General features: G+C 49.1%; 1 protein-coding gene across 1 annotated transcript in view; it reads left to right on the top strand.

Annotated features, from left to right (window-relative positions):
• Positions 1-26946, top strand: part of LOC120066788 (5'-nucleotidase domain-containing protein 3-like) — a 47456-nt gene extending 20510 nt beyond the window's left edge. The window contains exons 3-13 of the mRNA XM_039018258.1: positions 935-1065; positions 2455-2545; positions 2944-3081; positions 7871-7931; positions 9518-9620; positions 12460-12561; positions 13463-13544; positions 24022-24108; positions 24374-24514; positions 25783-25847; positions 26585-26946. Of these exons, the coding sequence (XP_038874186.1) occupies positions 935-1065; positions 2455-2545; positions 2944-3081; positions 7871-7931; positions 9518-9620; positions 12460-12561; positions 13463-13544; positions 24022-24108; positions 24374-24514; positions 25783-25847; positions 26585-26843 (1260 nt within the window). The 3' untranslated portion in view covers positions 26844-26946. The remainder of the gene's footprint in view (positions 1-934; positions 1066-2454; positions 2546-2943; positions 3082-7870; positions 7932-9517; positions 9621-12459; positions 12562-13462; positions 13545-24021; positions 24109-24373; positions 24515-25782; positions 25848-26584) is intronic.
• Positions 26947-27572: the final 626 nt, after the last annotated feature.

The following is a 27572-nucleotide window of genomic DNA, read 5'->3' as shown; positions in this document are numbered from 1 at the left end:
TTACACGTCCATCTCCAAGACAGTTTTACACGTCCATCTCCAAGACAGTTTTACACGTCCATCTCCAAGACAGTTTTACACGTCCATCTCCAAGACAGTTTTACACGTCCATCTCCAAGACAGTTTTACACGTCCATCTCCAAGACAGTTTTACACGTCCATCTCCAAGACAGTTTACACGTCCATCTCCAAGACAGTTTACACGTCCATCTCCAAGACAGTTTTACACGTCCATCTCCAAGACAGTTTACACGTCCATCTCCAAGACAGTTTTACACATCCATCTCCAAGACAGTTTACACGTCCATCTCCAAGACAGTTTACACGTCCATCTCCAAGACAGTTTTACACGTCCATCTCCAAGACAGTTTACACGTCCATCTCCAAGACAGTTTACACGTCCATCTCCAAGACAGTTTACACGTCCATCTCCAAGACAGTTTTACACATCCATCTCCAAGACAGTTTACACGTCCATCTCCAAGACAGTTTTACACGTCCATCTCCAAGAGAGTTTACACGTCCATCTCCAAGACAGTTTACACGTCCATCTCCAAGACAGTTTACACGTCCATCTCCAAGACAGTTTACACGTCCATCTCCAGATGGACAGTTTACACGTCCATCTCCAAGACAGTTTACACGTCCATCTCCAAGACAGTTTTACACGTCCATCTCCAAGACAGTTTACACGTCCATCTCCAAGACAGTTTTACACGTCCATCTCCAAGACAGTTTTACACGTCCATCTCCAAGACAGTTTTACACGTCCATCTCCAAGACAGTTTTACACGTCCATCTCCAAGACAGTTTTACACGTCCATCTCCAAGACAGTTTTACACGTCCATCTCCAATAAATGGTGATAAACATAGATGCTTGTTTCTGTTCCTCTCCAAGCTTTAGTGATAACATCTCATTTTCTTCTGCCTTAGTACCCCGAGGGCTTGCGAGAGTACGAGTACATACCTAACTTTGTTGTCAGAGGACTGCACTATGATGTCCAAAAGGCTTTACTGATGAAGATCGATGCCTTTCACTACATACAGCTGGGAACCGTATACAGGTATATGCAGTCTAGCTATTACTATGAATACATTGATTAAAGGCCTAGTGCAGTCAAACACGTGATTTTCCTGTGTTGTATATATATATTTCCACAATATGAGGTTGGACTAATACTATGCAATTGTGAAAGTTATGATAATGCCCTTTTAGTGTAAAATCTGTTTGAAAAGACTGCCTGATTTTTCAGCCTGTTTTGGTGGGATGGAGTTTTGGACCTGCCTAGTTAGACCAATAAGAAAGAGTTCCAAACCTCTCTGCCAATAACAGCTAGTTTTAACAGCTATTTTTCCACTCCCCACTCAGACCACTCCAAGACAGTTCTAGCTAAATTCTTGCTTGAGAAATAGCTCTTTGCTAAGAAGCAATTTTTGTTTCTTTTTGATATTTTTTATTTAAAACAAACAGTTAGCTAGAAATTATTTGATATTGAGATTAAAACGGCTGTATTGGACCTTTAAGCAATGATAATCCTCTGTGTAACTATACTGTCATGTTTATCTGTGTAACTATACTGTCATGTTTATCTGTGTGACTATACTGTCATGTTTATCTGTGTGACTATACTGTCATGTTTATCTGTGTAACTATACTGTCATGTTTATCTGTGTAAATGTCATGTTTATCTGTGTGACTATACTGTCATGTTTATCTGTGTGACTATACTGTCATGTTTATCTGTGTGACTATACTGTCATGTTTATCTGTGTAAATGTCATGTTTATCTGTGTGACTATACTGTCATGTTTATCTGTGTAACTATACTGTCATGTTTATCTGTGTAAATGTCATGTTTATCTGTGTGACTATACTGTCATGTTTATCTGTGTAACTATACTGTCATGTTTATCTGTGTAACTATACTGTCATGTTTATCTGTGTGACTATACTGTCATGTTTATCTGTGTGACTATACTGTCATGTTTATCTGTGTGACTGTCATGTTTATCTGTGTGACTGTCATGTTTATCTGTGTGACTGTCATGTTTCTCTGTGTGACTGTCATGTTTCTCTGTGTGACTGTCATGTTTCTCTGTGTGACTGTCATGTTTCTCTGTGTGACTGTCATGTTTCTCTGTGTGACTGTCATGTTTCTCTGTGTGACTGTCATGTTTCTCTGTGTGACTATACTGTCATGTTTATCTGTTGTAACTATACTGTCATGTTTATCTGTGTGACTGTCATGTTTATCTGTGTAACTGTCATGTTTATCTGTGTAACTGTCATGTTTATCTGTGTGACTGTCATGTTTATCTGTGTAACTATACTGTAGATTTACAGTGTTTTACTTTACAGGCCTGATATGCAGTTAATGTTAATGGTTAGCAGTATTTCCTGGTTTAGAAAAAAGAGATTGGTCCAAACGTGTGTGTTCTCTTGTCCCCTGTAGGGGTCTTCACCCGGTACCAGACAAGGAGGTGATTGCCATGTACAATGGCTGCCATGTCCCTCTGGAGAATATGAGTGACTTCTATGGCAAGGTAGGGCCCATATTATCTCCTCCACCCTTCCACAGTCACTATATACAGATCTGTTTCAGTGACCGTGATAAACTGACCCCGTTACATTTAGCAGCAAGGCCACTCTGCATTGCCAAGTCACCCCCCAGTCATTATCAGGTTTCACCCCTTACAGTCAGACACATGATACTGTAGTATTAGGTTTCTACCCTGTAGAGCCCAACCATGGGTAATCTAAGAACACAGACCCAAACCTCACATGCACTAGATAGTTAGCTACTCCATCTACTTCTGATGGCAGATAGACACGGCCTCGTGTTATCTTCAGTTTTTGGCAGACATGATATTGCGTAGCCTAGTAACACCTCACTTTACTAATGTCTTCTCCTATCTGATCTTTCATATCTCTCCTCCTCCAGAGTTCCCATGGCCACACAATGAAACAGTTCATGGACATCTTTTCCCTCCCAGAGATGAACCTTCTGTGCTCTGTTAATGACTACTTCATGAAGCACAATATCGACTACGAGCCCGTCCACCTCTACAAAGATGTCAAGGTAACGAGACCATAACAGTGGTCTTCCAAAGACACCTCGGTTGTGTTCATTTAGGCACAACATGGGGGGAAAAAAACTGTCAGAAAGAGATTAACAGGTACTATCTGAAACAACGTTTTTTTAAAACATTTTTGCTACGGTGTGCCCTAATGAACACGACCTCTCTCAGGAACCATAGGCAGACCAGAAGGCCAACATCATAATGCTCTTCTCTATGACAAAATGTATTCCAGTAACGTGGCAGTTATGTGCATTAATAGTGAAACCTTGTTGTGACCATTGGTTGTGACGTTGTAGTTATTTTAGTGTGCTTCGTGACAGAGTAGAGGCTTAATTTAGACTTTTGAAAATGGCAGTCTAGTTTTAGAAGAGGCAGCTGTCTGGTCTCTGGTGGCTCTGCCTGCCTGCCTCTTCAGAAGGAGACAGGAGTGAAATCAGGGTTGTGTCTTGTTTCTCTGATGGGCTTGTCAGGGAGGACTGGTACCTGCTTAGTTTCATTCTGCAGTGTCTGTGACAGATCAGTGTCATCATGATGAAAACCTGGCTTCATGTCTGCTCACTCACAATATATCAAGCTAGAATAGACAACTTCTCAAATGTCACTCCCTTCCCCACCTCCTCTCCCCTTCCCTTCCCTCCTCTCCCCTTCCCTTCCCTCCTCTACCCACTCCCTTCCCCACCTCCTCTCCCCTTCCCTTCCCTCCTCTACCCACTCCCTTCCCTCCTCTCCCTTTCTCTCCCTTTCACTCCCTTGCCTTTCTCTGTCTCTCCTTTCACTCCCTTGCCTGTCTGTGTCTCTCCTTTCACTCCCTTGCCTGTCTGTGTCTCTCCTTTCACTCCCTTGCCTTTCTGTGTCTCTCCTTTCACTCCCTTGCCTTTCTGTGTCTCTTCTTTCACTCCCTTGCCTTTCTCTGTCTCTCCTTTCACTCCCTCGCCTTTCTCTGTCTCTCCTTTCACTCCCTTGCCTTTCTCTGTCTCTCCTTTTCACTCCCTCGCCTTTCTCTGTCTCTCCCTTTCACTCCCTCGCCTTTCTCTGTCTCTCCCTTTCACTCCCTTGCCTTTCTGTGTCTCTTCTTTCACTCCCTCGCCTTTCTCTGTCTCTCCCTTTCACTCCCTTGCCTTTCTGTGTCTCTCCTTTCACTCCCTTGCCTTTCTGTGTCTCTCCTTTCACTCCCTCGCCTTTCTCTGTCTCTCCCTTTCACTCCCTTGCCTTTCTCTGTCTCTCCCTTTCACTCCCTTGCCTTTCTGTGTCTCTTCTTTCACTCCCTTGTCTTTCTCTGTCTCTCCTTTCACTCCCTTGCCTTTCTCTGTCTCTCCCTTTCACTCCCTTGCCTTTCTGTGTCTCTTCTTTCACTCCCTTGCCTTTCTGTGTCTCTTCTTTCACTCCCTTGCCTTTCTCTGTCTCTCCTTTCACTCCCTTGCCTTTCTCTGTCTCTCCCTTTCACTCCCTCGCCTTTCTCTGTCTCTGCCTTTCACTCCCTCGCCTTTCTCTGTCTCTCCTTTCACTCCCTCGCCTTTCTCTGTCTCTCCTTTCACTCCCTTGCCTTTCTGTGTCTCTCCCTTTCACTCCCTCGCCTTTCTGTGTCTCTCCTTTCACTCCCTTGCCTGTCTGTGTCTCTCCTTTCACTCCCTTGCCTTTCTCTGTCTCTCCTTTCACTCCCTTGCCTTTCTGTGTCTCTCCTTTCACTCCCTTGCCTTTCTCTGTCTCTCCCTTTCACTCCCTTGCATGTCTGTGTCTCTCCCTTTCACTCCCTTGCATGTCTGTGTCTCTCCCTTTCACTCCCTTGCATGTCTGTGTCTCTCCTTTCACTCCCTTGCCTGTCTGTGTCTCTCCTTTCACTCCCTTGCCTGTCTGTGTCTCTCCTTTCACTCCCTTGCCTGTCTGTGTCTCTCCTTTCACTCCCTTGCCTGTCTGTGTCTCTCCTTTCACTCCCTTGCCTGTCTGTGTCTCTCCTTTCACTCCCTTGCCTTTCTCTGTCTCTCCCTTTCACTCCCTTGCATGTCTGTGTCTCTCCTTTCACTCCCTTGCCTGTCTGTGTCTCTCCTTTCACTCCCTTGCATGTCTGTGTCTCTCCTTTCACTCCCTTGCCTGTCTGTGTCTCTCCTTTCACTCCCTTGCCTGTCTGTGTCTCTCCTTTCACTCCCTTGCCTTTCTCTGTCTCTCCCTTTCACTCCCTTGCATGTCTGTGTCTCTCCTTTCACTCCCTTGCATGTCTGTGTCTCTCCTTTCACTCCCTTGCATGTCTGTGACTCTCCTTTCACTCCCTTGCCTGTCTGTGTCTCTCCTTTCACTCCCTTGCCTGTCTGTGTCTCTCCTTTCACTCCCTTGCCTGTCTGTGTCTCTCCTTTCACTCCCTTGCCTGTCTGTGTCTCTCCTTTCACTCCCTTGCCTGTCTGTGTCTCTCCTTTCACTCCCTTGCCTCTTTCTCTGTCTCTCCCTTTCACTCCCTTGCATGTCTGTGTCTCTCCTTTCACTCCCTTGCCTGTCTGTGTCTCTCCTTTCACTCCCTTGCCTTTCTCTGTCTCTCCTTTCACTCCCTTGCCTGTCTGTGTCTCTCCTTTCACTCCCTTGCCTGTCTGTGTCTCTCCTTTCACTCCCTTGCCTGTCTGTGTCTCTCCTTTCACTCCCTTGCCTGTCTGTGTCTCTCCTTTCACTCCCTTGCCTGTCTGTGTCTCTCCTTTCACTCCCTTGCCTGTCTGTGTCTCTCCTTTCACTCCCTTGCCTGTCTGTGTCTCTCCTTTCACTCCCTTGCATGTCTGTGTCTCTCCTTTCACTCCCTTGCCTGTCTGTGTCTCTCCTTTCACTCCTTTGCCTGTCTGTGTCTCTCCTTTCACTCCTTTGCCTGTCTGTGTCTCTCCTTTCACTCCCTTGCCTGTCTGTGTCTCTCCTTTCACTCCCTTGCCTGTCTGTGCCTCTCCTTTCACTCCCTTGCATGTCTGTGTCTCTCCTTTCACTCCCTTGCCTGTCTGTGTCTCTCCTTTCACTCCCTTGCATGTCTGTGTCTCTCCTTTCACTCCCTTGCCTGTCTGTGTCTCTCCTTTCACTCCCTTGCCTGTCTGTGTCTCTCCTTTCACTCCCTTGCATGTCTGTGTCTCTCCTTTCTCTCCCTTGCCTGTCTGTGTCTCTCCTTTCACTCCCTTGCCTGTCTGTGTCTCTCCTTTCACTCCTTTGCCTGTCTGTCTCTCCTTTCTCTCCCTTGCCTGTCTGTGTCTCTCCTTTCTCTCCCTTGCCTGTCTGTGTCTCTCCTTTCACTCCCTTGCCTGTCTGTGTCTCTCCTTTCACTCCCTTGCCTGTCTGTGTCTCTCCTTTCACTCCCTTGCATGTCTGTGTCTCTCCTTTCACTCCCTTGCCTGTCTGTGTCTCTCCTTTCTCTCCCTTGCCTGTCTGTGTCTCTCCTTTCACTCCCTTGCCTGTCTGTGTCTCTCCTTTCTCTCCCTTGCCTGTCTGTGTCTCTCCTTTCTCTCCCTTGCCTGTCTGTGTCTCTCCTTTCTCTCCCTTGCCTGTCTGTGTCTCTCCTTTCTCTCCCTTGCCTGTCTGTGTCTCTCCTTTCTCTCCCTTGCCTGTCTGTGTCTCTCCTTTCTCTCCCTTGCCTGTCTGTGTCTCTCCTTTCTCTCCCTTGCCTGTCTGTGTCTCTCCTTTCTCTCCCTTGCCTGTCTGTGTCTCTCCTTTCACTCCCTTGCCTTTCTGTGAGTCATTGTTCAGAGGCTCCTTCATCCCAGTGGGGTTGTTCATTTACTCTGCCTGTCTCTGTCAGTGTGAAACTTTGTCCTGGTGCATTAGTTAAATCATGAAGCACAGGGCAAGACACACACACAGACATGCACACGTGTGAGCAGACACACACACACACACACACACACACACATACACACACACCCCCATTCAGGAGATGTTGGTGTAAAGTTGTAGTCTCATCTACGTAGCAACTACCAACCTTTAAGAGGCTTTCATTTGTATTGAGTAGAGCACACCAGTCACATTAAGGCTGTTTGTTAATGCCAAAGAAACTGTGTGGGACATTCAGCTCAAATCCTATTCTTGATTTTGTTACTTTTTTTGTGTCTTTGTCTTTAGTTTTGTAGTTTTCCAAGGTGACAATCAATCAATCAATCAAATGTATTTATATAGCGCTTCTTACATCAGCTGATATCTCAAAGTGCTGTACAGAAACCCAGCCTAAAACCCCAAACAGCAAGCAATGCAGGTGTAGAAGTCCAGTGGCTAGGAAAAACTCCCGGCAACCTAGGAAGACACCTAGAGAGGAACCAGGCTCTGAGGGGTGGCCAGTCCTCTTCTGGCTGTGCCAGGTGGAGATTATAACAGAACATGGCCAAGATGTTCAAACGTTTATAGATGATCAGCAGGGTCAAATAATAATAATCACAGTGGTTGTAGAGGGTGCAACAGGTCAGCACGTCAGGAGTAAATATCAGTTGGCTTTTCATAGCCGATCATTCAGAATTAGAGACAACAGGTGCGGTAGAGAGAGAGAGTCGAAAACAGCACGTCCGGGACAAGGTAGCACGTCCGGTGAACAGCGCACTGTGTTAGCGCACTGTGTTAGCGCACTGTGTTAGCGCACTGTGTTAGTACACTTTGTCCACTAGGTACTTTTACAAAGTTTTCCAAATACTTTTGATATGGAGGAACAGGAATTGTTTATCGTTCTGCACTCTTCCTTCTCCCATATGGAACGTCGTTTGTAACATGATATATTGTCAAAAGAAACAATTCATTTCCTGTCACAAATTTCAGCCATTGTAATGTCTCCGCCTCTCTGTCTAACAGGAAGCGATAGGAGATGTTCATGTCAAGGGTATTATGTATCGGGCTGTGGAGGCAGATATCGGTAAGGACAACAAGGATCTGTGTGTGATAATAGGGGAAGGGAGTGAAGGGAGTGTCTAATGTATCATGTAATATCTTTACAGATTATCTCTGTGTGTGAACGATAAGAGTATTACATCAAGGCCGTTGTCGTTGTTCTGTCTCATATCTTCAAACAGATTACTAGGAGACATTATTATCCTTCTCCCTAGAAGTAATGTTTTTCTGTCCACAATAGCAATCGCTCTCTCCTCTCTCTTTTGCTCTCTCCTCTCTCTTTCGCTCTCTCTCCTCTCTCTCCCTCCTCTCTCTCTCTTCTCTTTCTCGCTCTCTCCTCTCTCTTTCGCTCTCTCCCTCCTCTCTCTCTTCTCTTTCTCGCTCTCTCCTCTCTCTTTCGCTCTCTCCCCTCTCTCTCCCTCCTCTCTCTCTCCTCTCTCTTTCGCTCTCTCCCCTCTCTCTCCCTCCTCTCTCTCTCTTCTCTTTCTCGCTCTCTCCTCTCTCTTTCGCTCTCTCCCCTCTCTCTTTCGCTCTCTCCCCTCTCTCTCCCTCCTCTCTCTCTCTTCTCTTTCTCGCTCTCTCCTCTCTCTTTCGCTCTCTCCCCTCTCTCTCCCTCCTCTCTCTCTCTTCTCTTTCTCGCTCTCTCCTCTCTCTTTCGCTCTCTCCCCTCTCTCTCCCTCCTCTCTCTCTCTTCTCTTTCTCTCTCTCTCCTCTCTCTTTCGCTCTCTCCCTCCTCTCTCTCTCTTCTCTTTCTCGCTCTCTCCTCTCTCTTTCGCTCTCTCCCCTCTCTCTCCCTCCTCTCTCTCTTCTCTTTCTCGCTCGCTCTCTCTCTCGCTCTCCATCCTCTCTCTCCCTCCTCTCTCTCTCTTCTCTTTCTCGCTCTCTCTCTCGCTCTCCATCCTCTCTCCTCCTCTCTCTCTTCTCTTTCTCGCTCTCTCGCTCTCTCTCTCGCTCTCCATCCTCTCTCTCCCTCCTCTCTCTCTCTTCTCTTTCTCGCTCTCTCGCTCTCGCTCTCCATCCTCTCTCCTCTCTCTCTCTTCTCTTTCTCGCTCTCTCTCTCGCTCTCCATCCTCTCTCTCCCTCCTCTCTCGCTCTTCTCTTTCTCGCTCTCTCGCTCTCTCTCTCGCTCTCCATCCTCTCTCCTCTCTCTCTTTCCTCCCCTCTCTCTCTCTCCCCCTGTCTCCTCTCTCTCTTTCCTCCCCTCTCTTTCTCTCGCTCTCTCTCTCTCCCCCCTCTCTCTCTCGCTCTCTCGCTCTCCCTCCTCTCTCTCTCTCTCTCGCTCTCTCTCTCTCTCTCTCGCTCTCTCCCCCCCTCTCTCTCGCTCTCTCACTCTCCCTCCTCTCTCTCTCTCTCTCTCTCTCGCTCTCTCTCTCTCTCGCTCTCTCGCTCTCTCTCTCGCTCGCTCTCTCTCGCTCGCTCTCGCTCTCTCTCTCTCTCTCTCTCTCTCTCTCTCTCTCTCTCTCTCTCAATTCAATTTCAATTTCAATTTCAATTTAAGGGGCTTTATTGGTATGGGAGAAATATATGTTGACATTGCCAAAGCATGTGAATTAAACCATACAAATCTCTCTCTCTCTCTCTCTCTCTGTCTGTCTGTCTGTCTGTCTGCAGAGAACTATATTTCCTATGGAGAACAGACTCATGCTGTGTTGAAGAAGCTTTATGAGGATGGAAAGAAGATGTTCCTCATCACTAACAGCCCCTTTGACTTTGTGTGAGTGTCTCCGACGCATCTCTGTGTGTGAGTGTCTCTGATGCATCTCTGTGTGTGAGTGTCTCCGACGCATCTCTGTGTGTGAGTGTCTCTGACGCATCTCTGTGTGTGAGTGTCTCTGATGCATCTCTGTGTGTGAGTGTCTCTGACGCATCTCTGTGTGTGAGTGTCTCTGATGCATCTCTGTGTGTGAGTGTCTCTGATGCATCTCTGTGTGTGAGTGTCTCTAACATACAGTATCTCTGTGTGTGAGTGTCTCCGACGCATCTCTGTGTGTGAGTGTCTCCGACGCATCTCTCTGTGTGAGTGTCTCCGACGCATCTCTCTGTGTGAGTGTCTCCGACGCATCTTTCTGTGTGGGTGTCTCTGACGCATCTCTCTGTGTGAGTGTCTCCGACGCATCTCTCTGTGTGAGTGTCTCCGACGCATCTCTGTGTGTGAGTGTCTCCGACGCATCTCTGTGTGTGAGTGTCTCCGACGCATCTCTGTGTGTGAGTGTCTCCGATGCATCTCTGTGTGTGAGTGTCTCCGATGCATCTCTGTGTGTGAGTGTCTCTGGTATACAGTATCTCTCTGTGTGAGTGTCTCTGGTATACAGTATCTCTCTGTGTGAGTGTCTCTGGTATACAGTATCTCTCTGTGTGAGTGTCTCCGACGCATCTCTCTGTGTGTGAGTGTCTCCGACGCATCTCTCTGTGTGAGTGTCTCCGACGCATCTCTCTGTGTGAGTGTGTCTGGCATACAGGATCTCTGTGTGTGAGTGTCTCTGGTATACAGTATCTCTCTGTGTGAGTGTCTCTGGCATACAGTATCTCTGTGTGTGAGTGTCTCTGGCATACAGTATCTCTGTGTCTGAGTGTCTCTGGCATACAGTATCTCTGTGTGTGAGTATCTCTAACATACAGTATCTCTGTGCTGACAGTTCACCACAAAAGTTAATACAATTCTAAACTATACTGTTAGTATACAGTGGGGAGAACAAGTATTTGATACACTGCCGATTTTTCAGGTTTTCCTACTTACAAAGCATGTAGAGGTCTGTCATTTTTATCATAGGTACACTTCAACTGTGAGAGACGGAATCTAAAACAAAAATCCAGAAAATCACATTGTATGATTTTTAAGTAATTAATTTGCATTTTATTGCATGACATAAGTATTTGATCACCTACCAACCAGTAAGAATTCCGGCTCTCACAGACCTGTTAGTTTTTCTTTAAGAAGCCCTCCTGTTCTCCACTTATTACCTGTATTAACTGCACCTGTTTGAACTTGTTACCTGTATAAAAGACACCTGTCCACACACTCAATCAAACAGACTCCAACCTCTCCACAATGGCCAAGACCAGAGAGCTGTGTAAGGACATCAGGGGTAAAATTGTAGACCTGCACAAGGCTGGGATGGGCTGCAGGACAATAGGCAAGCAGCTTGGTGAGAAGGCAACAACTGTTGGCGCAATTATTAGAAAATGGAAGAAGTTGAAGATGACGGTCAATCACCCTCAGTCTGGGGCTCCATGCAAGATCTCACCTCGTGGGGCATCAATGATCATGAGGAAGATGAGGGATCAGCCCAGAACTACACGGCAGGACCTGGTCAATGACCTGAAGAGAGCTGGGACCACAGTCTCAAAGAAAACCATTAGTTACACACTACGCCATCATGGGTTAAACTCCTGCAGCGCACGCAAGGTCCCCCTGCTCAAGCCAGCGCATGTCCAGGCCCGTCTGAAGTTTGCCAATGACCATCTGGATGATCCAGAGGAGGAATGGGAGAAGGTCATGTGGTCTGATGAGACAAACATAGAGCTTTTTGGTCTAAACTCCACTCGCCGTGTTTGGAGGAAGAAGAAGGATGAGTACAACCCCAAGAACACCATCCCAACCGTGAAGCATGGAGGTGGAAACATCATTCTTTGGGGATGCTTTTCTGCAAAGGGGTAAGGACGACTGCACCGTATTGAGGGGAGGATGGATGGGGCCATGTATCGCGAGATCTTGACCAACAACCTCCTTCCCTCAGTAAGAGCATTGAAGATGGGTCGTGCCTGGGTCTTCCAGCATGACAACGACCCGAAACACACAGCCAGGGCAACTAAGGAGTGGCTCCGTAAGAAGCATCTCTGGCTAGTGGCCTAGCCAGTCTCCAGACCTGAACCCAATAGAAAATCTTTGGAGGGAGCTGAAAGTCCGTATTGCCCAGCGACAGCCCCTAAACCTGAAGGATCTGGAGAAGGTCTGTATGGAGGAGTGGGCCAAAATCCCTGCTGCAGTGTGTGCAAACCTGGTCAAGAACTACAGGAAACGTATGATCTCTGTAATTGCAAACAAAGGTTTCTGTACCAAATATTAAGTTCTGCTTTTCTGATGTATCAAATACTTATGTCATGCAATAAAATGCAACTTAATTACTTAAAAATCATACAATGTGATTTTCTGGATTTTTGTTTTAGATTCCGTCTCTCACAGTTGAAGTGTACCTATGATAAAAAATTGCAGACCTCTACATGCTTTGTAAGTAGGAAAACCTGCAAAATCAGCAGTGTATCAAATACTTGTTCTCCCCACTGTATCAAGGTATAATATGCTGCTAGAGAGGGTTTTCACAGCACTGTGATGGTTACATTGTTCCACTAGCTTTAATCATCAACCCTGACAATGATAGCAGCATGAAGAATTACTTTGATTAAAAAATAGAAAATGTTTGAAAGTACCCACATGATGAGTTTGCAGATACTGTGGATACAGGCCGCTCTACGGCAGAGTGTTGTTTCTGTTGTGTGACTGATTTGTAAGTCGCTCTGGATAACGGCGTGATAAATGACTGGACTATTCCCAGGGATCGGGGAATGAACTACATCGTGGGGAAGGACTGGAGAGATCTGTTTGACATTGTCATCGTACAGGCCGACAAACCTGGCTTCTTCAACGACAGGAGAAAGTAAGCGTCTCATATTCACTCCCCAGCCCTTCCGTTTGTCCTTGCACTGGTCAATGTGGTGGAAGCTTCACCACTACCCATCCTTTATTTGTCATGTCCAGTTGTCCTCCACTGAATATATTCTGACGTTTGTTTGTCATGTCCAGTTGTCCTCCACTGAATATATTCTGACGTTTGTTTGTCATGTCCAGTTGATCTCCACTGAATATATTCTGACGTTTGTCATGTCCAGTTGATCTCCACTGAATATATTCTGACGTTTGTCATGTCCAGTTGATCTCCACTGAATATATTCTGACGTTTGTTTGTCATGTCCAGTTGATCTCCACTGAATATATTCTGACGTTTGTTTGTCATGTCCAGTTGATCTCCACTGAATATATTCTGACGTTTGTTTGTCATGTCCAGTTGACCTCCACTGAATATATTCTGACGTTTGTTTGTCATGTCCAGTTGATCTCCACTGAATATATTCTGACGTTTGTCATGTCCAGTTGACCTCCACTGAATATATTCTGACATTTGTTTGTCATGTCCAGTTGACCTCCACTGAATATATTCTGACGTTTGTTTGTCATGTCCAGTTGACCTCCACTGAATATATTCTGACGTTTGTTTGTCATGTCCAGTTGACCTCCACTGAATATATTCTGACGTTTGTTTGTCATGTCCAGTTGACCTCCACTGAATATATTCTGACCTTTATTTGTCATGTTCAGTTGACCTCCACTGAATATATTCTGACGTTTGTTTGTCATGTCCAGTTGACCTCCACTGAATATATTTTGACGTTTGTTTGTCATGTCCAGTTGACCTCCACTGTGTGTTCTGACGTTTGTTTGTCATGTTCATTTGACCTCCACTGTGTGTTCTGACGTTTGTCTTTCCCTGTCCTTCCTAGGCCCTTCAGGCGAGTGACAGATAAAGGGGTGCTGCATTGGGACAGGATTCACAAGCTGGAGAAGGGGAAGATCTATAAACAGGTATATGGACAATGGTTCTAGAGCAGTCTTTCTACTAGGACCCCTGGTGTATTAGGACCCCTGGTGTATTAGGACCCCTGGTGTATTAGGACCCCTGGTGTATTAGGACCCCTGGTGTACTAGGACCCCTGGTGTATTAGGACCCCTGGTGTACTAGGACCCCTGTGGTACTTGAACCCCTGGTGTATTAGGACCCCTGGTGTACTAGGACCCCTGGTGTATTAGGACCTCTGGTGTACTAGGACCCCTGTGGTACTTGAACCCCTGGTGTATTAGGACCCCTGGTGTACTAGGACCCCTGTGGTACTTGGGCCCCTGGTGTATTAGGACCCCTGGTGTACTTGGACCCCTGATGTACTAGGACCCCTGGTGTATTAGGACCCCTGGTGTATTAGGACCCCTGGTGTACTAGGACCCCTGGTGTACTAGGACCCCTGGTGTATTAGGACCCCTGGTGTATTAGGACCCCTGGTATATTAGGACCCCTGGTGTATTAGGACCCCTGGTGTACTTGACCCCTGTGGTACTTGACCCCTGTGGTACTTGAACCCCTGGTGTACTAGGACCCCTGGTGTAATAGGACACCTGGTGTACTAGGACCCCTGTGGTACTTGAACCCCTGGTGTATTAGGACCCCTGTGGTACGTGGACCCCTGATGTACTTGGACCCCTGTGGTACTTGGACTCCTGTGGTACTTGGACCCCTGGTGTACTAGGACCCCTGTGGTACTAGGACCCCTGTGGTACTTGAAACCCTGTGGTACTTGAACCCCTGGTGTACTAGGACCCCTGTGGTACTTGAACTCCTGGTGTACTAGGACCCCTGTGGTACTTGGACCCCTGGTGTATTAGGACCCCTGGTGTATTAGGACCCCTGGTGTACTTGGACCCCTGTGGTACTTGACCCCTGTGGTACTTGGACCCCTGGTGTACTAGGACCCCTGGTGTACTTGAACCCCTGGTGTATTAGGACCCCTGGTGTACTTGGACTCCTGATGTACTAGGACCCCTGGTGTATTAGGACCCCTGGTGTACTAGGACCACTGTGGTACTTGAACCCCTGGTGTATTAGGACCCCTGGTGTATTAGGACCCCTGGTGTACTAGGACCCCTGTGGTATTTGTACCCCTGGTGTATAAGAACCCCTGTGGTACTTGGACCCCTGATGTACTTGGACCCCTGATGTACTTGGACCCCTGTGGTACTTGGACCCCTGGTGTACTAGGATCCCTTGTGTACTAGGATCCCTGTGGTACTAGGACCCCTGGTGTACTAGGACCCCTGGTGTAATTGGACCCCTGATGTACTAGGACCCCTGGTGTACTAAGACCCATGTGGTACTTGAACCCCTGATGTACTAGGACCCCTGGTGTATTAGGACCCCTGGTGTACTAAGACCCATGTGGTACTTGAACCCCTGATGTACTAGGACCCCTGGTGTTTTAGGACCCCTGGTGTACTAGGACCCCTGGTGTACTAGGACCCTTGGTGTACTAGGACCCCTGTGGTACTTAAACCCCTGATGTACTAGGACACCTGGTGTATTAGGACCCCTGGTGTACTAGGACCCCTGGTGTACTAGGACCCCTGGTGTACTTGGACCCCTGTGGTACTAGGACCCCTGGTGTATTAGGACCCCTGGTGTACTAGGACCCCTGGTGTACTAGGACCCCTGTTGTACTAGGACCCCTGTGGTACTTGAACCCCAGGTGTATTAGGACCCCTGGTGTACTAGGACCCCTGGTGTACTAGGACCCCTGTTGTACTAGGACCCCTGTGGTACTTGAACCCCTGGTGTATTAGGACCCCTGGTGTACTTGGACCCCTGGTGTACTAGGACCCCAATGGTACTTGAACCCCTGGTGTATTAGGACCCCTGGTGTACTAGGACCCCTGTGGTACTTGGACCCCTGGTGTATTAGGACCCCTGGTGTACTTGGACCCCTGTGGTACTTGACCCCTGTGGTTCTTGCACCCCTGGTGTACTAGGACCCATGTGGTACTTGAACCCCTGGTGTATTAGGACCCCTGGTGTACTTGGACTCCTGATGTACTAGGACCCCTGGTGTATTAGGACCCCTGGTGTACTAGGACCCCTGTGGTACTTGAACCCCTGGTGTATTAGGACCCCTGGTGTACTAGGACCCCTGTGGTACTTGTACCCCTGGTGTATAAGAACCCCTGTGGTACTTGGACCCCTGATGTACTTGGACCCCTGTGGTACTTGGACCCCTGGTGTACTAGGATCCCTTGTGTACTAGGATCCCTGTGGTACTAGGTCCCCTGGTGTACTAGGACCCCTGTGGTACTTGAACCCATGGTGTATTAGGACCCCTGTGGTACTTGGACCCCTGGTGTATTAGGACCCCTGGTGTACTTGGACTCCTGATGTACTAGGACCCCTGGTGTATTAGGACCCCTGGTGTACTAGGACCCCTGTGGTACTTGAACCCCTGGTGTATTAGCACCCCTGGTGTACTAGGACCCCTGTGGTACTTGGACCCATGGTGTATTAGGACCCCTAGTGTACTTGACCCCTGTGGTACTTGACCCCTGTGGTACTTGAACCCCTGGTGTACTAGGACCCCTGGTGTAATAGGACACCTGGTGTACTAGCACCCCTGTGGTACTTGAACCCCTGGTGTATTAGGACCCCTGTGGTACGTGGACCCCTGGTGTACTAGGATCCCTTGTGTACTAGGATCCCTGTGGTACTAGGTCCCCTGGTGTACTAGGACCCCTGTTGTACTAGGACCCCTGTTGTACTAGGACCCCTGTGGTACTTGAACCCCTGGTGTATTAGGACCCCTGGTGTATTAGGACCCCTGGTGTACTTGGACCCCTGGTGTACTAGGACCCCTGTGGTACTTGAACCCCTGGTGTATTAGGACCCCTGGTGTACTAGGACCCCTGTGGTACTTGGACCCCTGGTGTATTAGGACCCCTGGTGTACTTGGACCCCTGTGGTACTTGACCCCTGTGGTACTTGGACCCCTGATGTACTTGGACCCCTGTGGTACTTGGACCCCTGGTGTACCAGGATCCCTTGTGTACTAGGATCCCTGTGGTACTAGGACCCCTGGTGTACTAGGACCCCTGGTGTACTTGGACCCCCGATGTACTAGGACCCCTGGTGTACTAAGACCCATGTGGTACTTGAACCCCTGATGTACTAGGACCCCTGGTGTATTAGGACCCCTGGTGTACTAAGACCCATGTGGTACTTGAACCCCTGATTTATTAGGACCCCTGGTGTACTAGGACCCCTGTGGTACTTGGGCCCCTGGTGTATTAGGACCCCTGGTGTACTTGAACCCCTGGTGTATTAGGACCCCTGGTGTACTAGGACCCCTGGTGTACTAGGACCCCTGGTGTATTAGGACCCCTGGTGTACTAGGATACCTGGTATATTAGGACCCCTGGTGTATTAGGACCCCTGGTGTATTAGGACCCCTGGTGTACTAGGACCCCTGGTGTACTAGGACCCCTGGTGTACTAGGACCCCTGTGGTACTTGAACCCCTGGTGTACTAGGACCCCTGATGTACTAGGACCCCTGTGGTTCTTGAACCCCTGATGTATTAGGACCCCTGGTGTACTTGGACTCCTGATGTACTAGGACCCCTGGTGTATTAGGACCCCTGGTGTACTAGGACTCCTGATGTACTAGGACCCCTGGTGTATTAGGACCCCTGGTGTACTAGGACCCCTGTGGTACTTGAACCCCTGGTGTATTAGGACCCCTGGTGTACTAGGACCCCTGGTGTACTAGGACCCCTGGTGTATTAGGACCCCTGGTGTACTAGGATACCTGGTATATTAGGACCCCTGGTGTATTAGGACCCCTGGTGTATTAGGACCCCTGGTGTACTAGGACCCCTGGTGTACTAGGACCCCTGTGGTACTTGAACCCCTGGTGTACTAGGACCCCTGATGTACTAGGACCCCTGTGGTTCTTGAACCCCTGATGTATTAGGACCCCTGGTGTACTTGGACTCCTGATGTACTAGGACCCCTGGTGTATTAGGACCCCTGGTGTACTAGGACCCCTGTGGTACTTGAACCCCTGGTGTATTAGGACCCCTGGTGTACTAGGACCCCTGTGGTACTTGGACCCATGGTGTATTAGGACCCCTGGTGTACTTGACCCCTGTGGTACTTGGACCCCTGGTGTACTTGGACCCCTGGTGTACTAGGACCCCTGGTGTAATAGGACACCTGGTGTACTAGGACCCCTGTGGTACTTGTACCCCTGGTGTATTAGGACCCCTGTGGTACGTGGACCCCTGATGTACTTGGACCCCTGATGTACTTGGACCCCTGGTGTACTAGGACCCCTGGTGTACTAGGACCCCTGGTGTACTAGGACCCCTGATGTACTAGGACCCCTGTGGTACTTGAACCCCTGGTGTATTAGGACCCCTGGTGTACTTGAACCCCTGGTGTACTAGGACCCCTGTGGTACTTGAACCCCTGGTGTATTAGGACCCCTGGTGTACTAGGACCCCTGTGGTACTTGGACCCCTGGTGTATTAGGACCCCTGGTGTACTTGGACTCCTGATGTACTAGGACCCCTGGTGTATTAGGACCCCTGGTGTACTAGGACCCCTGTGGTACTTGAACCCCTGGTGTATTAGGACCCCTGGTGTACTTGGACCCCTGTGGTACTTGGACCCATGGTGTACTAGGATCCCTTGTGTAATAGGACACCTGGTGTACTAGGACCCCTGTGGTACTTGAACCCCTGGTGTACTTGGACCCCTGTGGTACTTGGACCCATGGTGTACTAGGATCCCTTGTGTAATAGGACACCTGGTGTACTAGGACCCCTGTGGTACTTGGACCCCTGGTGTATTAGGACCCCTGGTGTACTTGGACCCCTGTGATACTTGGACCCCTGGTGTACTAGGACCCCTGGTGTACTAGGACCCCTGGTGTACTAGGACCCCTGTGGTTCTTGAACCCCTGGTGTATTAGGACCCCTGGTGTACTTGGACTCCTGATGTACTAGGACCCCTGGTGTATTAGGACCCCTGGTGTACTAAGACCCCTGTGGTACTTGAACCCCTGGTGTATTAGGACCCCTGGTGTACTAGGACCCCTGTGGTACTCGGACCCATGGTGTACTAGGACCCCTGGTGTACTAAGACCCATGTGGTACTTGAACCCCTGATGTACTAGGACCCCTGGTGTATTAGGACCCCTGGTGTACTAAGACCCATGTGGTACTTGAACCCCTGATTTATTAGGACCCCTGGTGTACTAGGACCCCTGTGGTACTTGGGCCCCTGGTGTATTAGGACCCCTGGTGTACTTGGACCCCTGATGTACTAGGACCCCTGGTGTATTAGGACCCCTGGTGTATTAGGACCCCTGGTGTACTAGGACCCCTGGTGTACTAGGACCCCTGGTGTATTAGGACCCCTGGTGTACTAGGATACCTGGTATATTAGGACCCCTGGTGTATTAGGACCCCTGGTGTATTAGGACCCCTGGTGTACTAGGACCCCTGGTGTACTAGGACTCCTGGTGTACTAGGACCCCTGTGGTACTTGAACCCCTGGTGTACTAGGACCCCTGATGTACTGGGACCCCTGTGGTTCTTGAACCCCTGATGTATTAGGACCCCTGGTGTACTTGGACTCCTGATGTACTAGGACCCCTGGTGTATTAGGACCCCTGGTGTACTAGGACCCCTGTGGTACTTGAACCCCTGGTGTATTAGGACCCCTGGTGTACTAGGACCCCTGGTGTACTAGGACCCCTGGTGTATTAGGACCCCTGGTGTACTAGGATACCTGGTATATTAGGACCCCTGGTGTATTAGGACCCCTGGTGTATTAGGACCCCTGGTGTATTAGGACCCCTGGTGTACTAGGACCCCTGGTGTACTAGGACCCCTGTGGTACTTGAGCCCCTGGTGTACTTGGACCCCTGATGTACTAGGACCCCTGTGGTTCTTGAACCCCTGATGTATTAGGACCCCTGGTGTACTTGGACTCCTGATGTACTAGGACCCCTGGTGTATTAGGACCCCTGGTGTACTAGGACCCCTGTGGTACTTGAACCCCTGGTGTATTAGGACCCCTGGTGTACTAGGACCCCTGTGGTACTTGGACCCATGGTGTATTAGGACCCCTGGTGTACTTGACCCCTGTGGTACTTGGACCCCTGGTGTACTTGGACCCCTGGTGTACTAGGACCCCTGGTGTAATAGGACACCTGGTGTACTAGGACCCCTGTGGTACTTGTACCCCTGGTGTATTAGGACCCCTGTGGTACGTGGACCCCTGATGTACTTGGACCCCTGATGTACTTGGACCCCTGGTGTACTAGGACCCCTGGTGTACTAGGACCCCTGGTGTACTAGGACCCCTGTTGTACTAGGACCCCTGTGGTACTTGAACCCCTGGTGTATTAGGACCCCTGGTGTACTTGGACCCCTGGTGTACTAGGACCCCTGTGGTACTTGAACCCCTGGTGTATTAGGACCCCTGGTGTACTAGGACCCCTGTGGTACTTGGACCCCTGGTGTATTAGGACCCCTGGTGTACTTGGACTCCTGATGTACTAGGACCCCTGGTGTATTAGGACCCCTGGTGTACTAGGACCCCTGTGGTACTTGAACCCCTGGTGTATTAGGACCCCTGGTGTACTTGGACCCCTGTGGTACTTGGACCCATGGTGTACTAGGATCCCTTGTGTAATAGGACACCTGGTGTACTAGGACCCCTGTGGTACTTGAACCCCTGGTGTACTTGGACCCCTGTGGTACTTGGACCCATGGTGTACTAGGATCCCTTGTGTAATAGGACACCTGGTGTACTAGGACCCCTGTGGTTCTTGAACCCCTGGTGTATTAGGACCCCTGGTGTACTTGGACTCCTGATGTACTAGGACCCCTGGTGTATTAGGACCCCTGGTGTACTAAGACCCCTGTGGTACTTGAACCCCTGGTGTATTAGGACCCCTGGTGTACTAGGACCCCTGTGGTACTCGTACCCATGGTGTATTAGGACCCCTGGTGTACTTGAACCCCTGTGGTACTTGGACCCCTGTGGTACTTGGACCCCTGGTGTACTAGGACACCTGGTGTATTAGGACCCCTGGTCTATTAGGATCCCTGGTGTACTAGGACCCCTGGTGTACTAGGACCCCTGTGGTACTTGAACCCCTGGTGTATTAGGACCCCTGGTGTATTAGGACCCCTGGTGTACTAGGACCCCTGGTGTACTAGGACACCTGTGGTACTTGAACCCCTGGTGTATTAGGACCCCTGGTGTACTTGGACCCCTGATGTACTAGGACCCCTGGTGTATTAGGACCTCTGGTGTACTAGGACCCCTGTGGTTCTTGAACCTCTGGTGTACTTGGACCCCTGTGGTACTTGGACCCCTGTGGTACTTGGGCCCCTGGTGTATTAGGACCCCTGATGTACTTGGACCCCTGATGTACTAGGACCCCTGGTGTATTAGGACCCCTGCTGTATTAGGACCCCTGGTGTACTAGCACCCCTGGTGTATTATGACCCCTGGTGTATTAGGACCCCTGGTGTACTAAGACCCATGTGGTACTTGAACCCCTGATGTACTAGGATCCCTGGTGTATTAGGACCCCTGGTGTACTAAGACCCATGTGGTACTTGAACCCCTGATGTACTAGGACCCCTGGTGTTTTAGGACCCCCTGGTGTACTAGGACCCCTGGTGTACTAGGACCCCTGGTGTATTAGGACCCCTGGTGTACTAGGACCCCTGGTGTACTAGGACCCCTGTGGTACTTGAACCCCTGGTGTATTAGGACCCCTGCTGTACTTGGACCCCTGGTGTACTAGGACCCCTGTGGTACTTGAACCCCTGGTGTATTAGGACCCCTGGTGTACTAGGACCCCTGTGGTACTTGACCCCTGTGGTACTTGACGCCTGTGGTACTTGGACCCCTGGTGTACTAGGACCCCTGGTGTACTAGGACCCCTGGTGTACTAGGACCCCTGTGGTTCTTGAACCCCTGGTTTATTAGGACCCCTGGTGTGTTAGGACCCCTGGTGTACTAGGACCCCTGGTGTATTAGGACCCCTGGTGTACTTGAACCCCTGTGGTACTTGAACCCCTGGTGTATTAGGACCCCTGGTGTACTAGGACCCCTGGTGTACTAGGACCCCTGGTGTACTAGGACCCCTGTGGTACTTGGACCCCTGTGGTACTTGGACCCCTGGTGTACTTGAACCCCTGTGGTACTTGAACCCCTGTGGTACTTGGACCCCTGGTGTACTAGGACCCCTGGTGTAATAGGACCCCTGGTGTACTAGGACCCCTGTGGTACTTGGACCCCTGGTGTATTAGGACCCCTGTGGTACGTGGACCCCTGATGTACTTGGACCCCTGGTGTATTAGGACCCCTGGTGTACTAGGACCCCTGGTGTACTAGGACCCCTGTTGTACTTTAACCCCTGGTGTATTAGGACCCCTGGTGTACTTGGACCCCTGGTGTACTAGGACCCCTGTGGTACTTGAACCCCTGGTGTATTAGGACCCCTGGTGTACTAGGACCCCTGTGATACTTGGACCCCTGGTGTATTAGGACCCCTGGTGTACTTGGACCCCTGTGGTACTTGGACCCCTGTGGTACTTGACCCCTGTGGTATTTGGACCCCTGGTGTACTAGGACCCCTGGTGTACTAGGACCCCTGTGGTACTTGAACCCCTGGTGTATTAGGACCCCTGGTGTACTTGGACTCCTGATGTACTAGGACCCCTGGTGTATTAGGACCCCTGGTGTATTAGGACCCCTGGTGTACTAGGACCCCTGTGGTACTTGAACCCCTGGTGTATTAGGACCCCTGGTGTACTAGGACCCCTGTGGTACTTGACCCCTGTGGTACTTGACGCCTGTGGTACTTGGACCCCTGGTGTACTAGGACCCCTGGTGTACTAGGACCCCTGGTGTACTAGGACCCCTGTGGTTCTTGAACCCCTGGTTTATTAGGACCCCTGGTGTGTTAGGACCCCTGGTGTGTTAGGACCCCTGGTGTACTAGGACCCCTGGTGTATTAGGACCCCTGGTGTACTTGAACCCCTGTGGTACTTGAACCCCTGGTGTATTAGGACCCCTGGTGTACTAGGACCCCTGGTGTACTAGGACCCCTGGTGTACTAGGACCCCTGTGGTACTTGGACCCCTGTGGTACTTGGACCCCTGGTGTACTTGAACCCCTGTGGTACTTGAACCCCTGTGGTACTTGGACCCCTGGTGTACTAGGACCCCTGGTGTAATAGAACCCCTGGTGTACTAGGACCCCTGTGGTACTTGGACCCCTGGTGTATTAGGACCCCTGTGGTACGTGGACCCCTGATGTACTTGGACCCCTGGTGTATTAGGACCCCTGGTGTACTAGGACCCCTGGTGTACTAGGACCCCTGTTGTACTTTAACCCCTGGTGTATTAGGACCCCTGGTGTACTTGGACCCCTGGTGTACTAGGACCCCTGTGGTACTTGAACCCCTGGTGTATTAGGACCCCTGGTGTACTAGGACCCCTGTGATACTTGGACCCCTGGTGTATTAGGACCCCTGGTGTACTTGGACCCCTGTGGTACTTGGACCCCTGTGGTACTTGACCCCTGTGGTATTTGGACCCCTGGTGTACTAGGACCCCTGTGGTACTTGAACCCCTGGTGTATTAGGACCCCTGGTGTACTTGGACTCCTGATGTACTAGGACCCCTGGTGTATTAGGACCCCTGGTGTATTAGGACCCCTGGTGTACTAGGACCCCTGTGGTACTTGAACTCCTGGTGTATTAGGACCCCTGGTGTACTAGGACCCCTGTGGTACTTGGACCCATTGTGTATTAGGACCCCTGTGGTACTTGGACCCCTGATGTACTTGGACCCCTGATGTACTTGGACCCCTGTGGTACTAGGATCCCTTGTGTACTAGGACCCCTGGTGTACTAGGACCCCTGATGTACTAGGACCCCTGGTGTACTAGGACCCCTGGTGTACTAAGACCCCTGGTGTACTAAGACCCATATGGTACTTGAACCCCTGATGTACTAGGACCCCTGGTGTATTAGGACCCCTGGTGTACTAAGACCCATGTGGTACTTGAACCCCTGATGTACTAGGACCCCTGATGTATTAGGACCCCTGGTGTACTAGGACCCCTGATGTACTAGGATCCCTGTGGTACTTGGACCCCTGGTGTACTAGGACCCCTGATGTACTTGGACCCCTGTGGTACTTGGACCCCTGGTGTACTTGGTCTATTCACAGGTCGTTCTTGAGAAGACACATTAGACTATAGGCTTACTAGTAGAATGCAGAAGAGGAGGTACTTCAGGGGTCCAAGGACACCAAGTACAGGATGGAGCACAATGTAGTCGGTGGTAAAGTAACCAAAAAATGTTGAGAACTACTGTTCTAGAGTTGTAGCTCTGTCATACAGACTAGGGAATAACTGACTGTTTCTTTGTTCTGCAGGGAAACCTCTATGAGTTCCTGAGACTGACTGGCTGGAGGGGGTCCAAGGTGTTGTACTTTGGAGATCACATCTACAGTGACCTGGCTGTAAGTCAATCCATTGCTTTTACACTGCATTGGTTAGTATTTAAAATGATCATAGAAAATGTTCACACCATCATAGAAACGACACGGTCAGATTATTAATATATAGGTTTAAGTTAAGTAGCGTTTAAAAAAAAAAAAAAAGGTCAGCGCATGATTGGCTGGCCTGTTACGGAAACAGAGGTATTTGAGTTGTTCAGTGGTTTATCGACTCCTCAGGTTTGAGAAAAAGGCTGTATAAATCCATATGTATTATGTGGGTGTGTAGGACCTGACCCTGAAGCACGGCTGGAGGACTGGCGCCATCATCCCTGAGCTGAGGAAAGAGATCAAGATCATGAACACTGAGGAATGTGTTCACCTGATGACCTGGTTACAGGGTCTGACTGGGCTGATAGAACACATGCAGGTAGGTGGGGGTGTCTGTCTGTCTCACTGTCTGTCTGTCTGGTAGCTCTATGTCTACAGCTATGAACCTAAAGAGCATCTACTTTCCTCCCTCCTTCCCAGCACCACAGACATGTAGTCTCAGTATGTACAGCATACATTCTCTCCTCCCTCCTTCCCAGCACCACAGACATGTAGTCTCAGTATGTACAGCATACATTCTCTCCTCCCTCCTTCCCAGCACCACAGACATGTAGTCTCAGTATGTACAGCATACATTCTCTCCTCCCTCCTTCCCAGCACCGCAGACATGTAGTCTCAGTATGTACAGCATACATTCTCTCCTCCCTCCTTCCCAGCACCACAGACATGTAGTCTCAGTATGTACAGCATACATTCTCTCCTCCCTCCTTCCCAGCACCGCAGACATGTAGTCTCAGTATGTACAGCATACATTCTCTCCTCCCTCCTTCCCAGCACCACAGACATGTAGTCTCAGTATGTACAGCATACATTCTCTCCTCCCTCCTTCCCAGCACCACAGACATGTACAGCATACATTCTCTCCTCCCTCCTTCCCAGCACCGCAGACATGTAGTCTCAGTATGTACAGCATACATTCTCTCCTCCCTCCTTCCCAGCACCACAGACATGTAGTCTCAGTATGTACAGCATACATTCTCTCCTCCCTCCTTCCCAGCACCGCAGACATGTAGTCTCAGTATGTACAGCATACATTCTCTCCTCGCTCCTTCCCAGCACCACAGACATGTAGTCTCAGTATGTACAGCATACATTCTCTCCTCCCTCCTTCCCAGCACCGCAGACATGTAGTCTCAGTATGTACAGCATACATTCTCTCCTCCCTCCTTCCCAGCACCGCAGACATGTAGTCTCAGTATGTACAGCATACATTCTCTCCTCCCTCCTTCCCAGCACCGCAGACATGTAGTCTCAGTATGTACAGCATACATTCTCTCCTCCCTCCTTCCCAGCACCGCAGACATGTAGTCTCAGTATGTACAGCATACATTCTCTCCTCCCTCCTTCCCAGCACCACAGACATGTAGTCTCAGTATGTACAGCATACATTCTCTCCTCCCTCCTTCCCAGCACCGCAGACATGTAGTCTCAGTATGTACAGCATACATTCTCTCCTCCCTCCTTCCCAGCACCGCAGACATGTAGTCTCAGTATGTACAGCATACATTCTCTCCTCCCTCCTTCCCAGCACCACAGACATGTAGTCTCAGTATGTACAGCATACATTCTCTCCTCCCTCCCTTCCAGGTCCACAGAGATCCAGCTTCTCAAGCTGTCGTCCAGGAGTGGATCGAAGAGAGAGAAGCCATGAGGTACCATTGGGGAAGAGCTTATGAAAGAATCTCATCTCATTTATGATGCGTCCTCTTATTTGCTAAAAGAGTTGTTATATGCTATATTGTTAGTTGTTATATGCTATATTGTTAGTTGTTATATGCTATATTGTTAGTTGTTATATGCTATATTGTTAGTTGTTATATGCTATATTGTTAGTTGTTATATGCTATATTGTTAGTTGTTATATGCTATATTGTTAGTTGTTATATGCTATATTGTTAGTTGTTATATGCTATATTGTTAGTTGTTATATGCTATATTGTTAGTTGTTATATGCTATATTGTTAGATATTACTGCACTGTTGGAGCTAGAAACACAAGCATTTCGCTACACCCGCAATAACATCTGCTAAACACGTGTATGTGACAAATAAAATTAGATTTTTGTTAAGATATGTTGGCAACACTTTCTTTGAAGGGCACCTATAGTACATAAGGACTTCGTAACACATTCATAACCGACACTCATAAGCAGTACATAATCATTTCCTATAGGAAGGTTTTATGTCTGGGTAATGAATGTTTTCTGAGTTTCTTTATGTAGCTTCCCTTCAAATAAAGTCTTACCCATAGTTTCCTATAGGTGGCTGTACCCATTAAATGTTTGAGAGGATAATTAGTGTACAACTTTCTTTCTCTCTTTTTACAGATATTTCTCTTTAACATGCAAAACAAGCACTAACAATAATGTACATCTTTCGTCATACAACAGATCGCAGACAAAGGACATCTTCAACGGCCAGTTTGGGAGTCTGTTCCGGACGTACCACAACCCCACCTACTTCTCCCGTCGCCTGTCTCGTTTCGCAGACATCTACATGGCGTCCCTCAGCTGTCTGCTCAACTATGACTTCCATCACACCTTCTTCCCCCGTCGTACGCCCCTGCAACACGAGTCACCCTTCTGGCCCGAGCAGACCAGCGCCGGGGCCCTGAAGATGCCCTTCATACCCCAACAGAACCACAACTGAAGAGTGGAAAGGGGGGGTTCAGTGTGACACCCCGCCTGGGCTTGACTCAGACTAGAGAGGCTAGGGTGACGGGTTTCACTGCGACACTCCGTCCAAGACCTGATCTGACTAGAGAAGGGGGGGGGGGGGGGGGGTTTCATTGTGACACTCTGTCTTGACCTGCTCTGGACACAGAGCTCTCAAATACCTGTTTCACTCTATCATGCTGACCTGAAACATACTGTCATTCCCAGTACAGTTCCTTCAACTATAGTATATATGTAAACAAGGCAGCTGAGTAGGGTGTAAAGGGTAGAAGATGGCGTACGGGACTCTGCTGACTTGGACTTACTGTCTCTTTTTTCCACTGATTTCATCTCATGTTGACCTTACGCTGTCAGTAACTTCAATAATGACTGCTTTTATAATCTCACTATTATATGTGTAGTTTGAATTAAAAACAGTAAGTGGTGAACTCTTAAATATTTCTGCAATGTTTCTGTTTTAGGTTCAAAACTAGCGGTACGTTTGCTTAGTACGCTATACCAAACACGACACAATACGTTTGCTTAGTACGCTATACCAAACACGACACAATACGTTTGCTTAGTACGCTATACCAAACACGACACAATACGTTTGCTTAGTACGCTATACCAAACACGACACAATACGTTTGCTTAGTACGCTATACCAAACACGACACAATACGTTTGCTTAGTACGCTATACCAAACACGACACAATACGT

Source organism: Salvelinus namaycush, chromosome 21 (genome assembly GCF_016432855.1).
Source record: "Salvelinus namaycush isolate Seneca chromosome 21, SaNama_1.0, whole genome shotgun sequence".
Lineage (NCBI taxonomy): Eukaryota > Metazoa > Chordata > Actinopteri > Salmoniformes > Salmonidae > Salvelinus > Salvelinus namaycush.
This window is presented reverse-complemented; position numbering and strand designations above follow the sequence as displayed.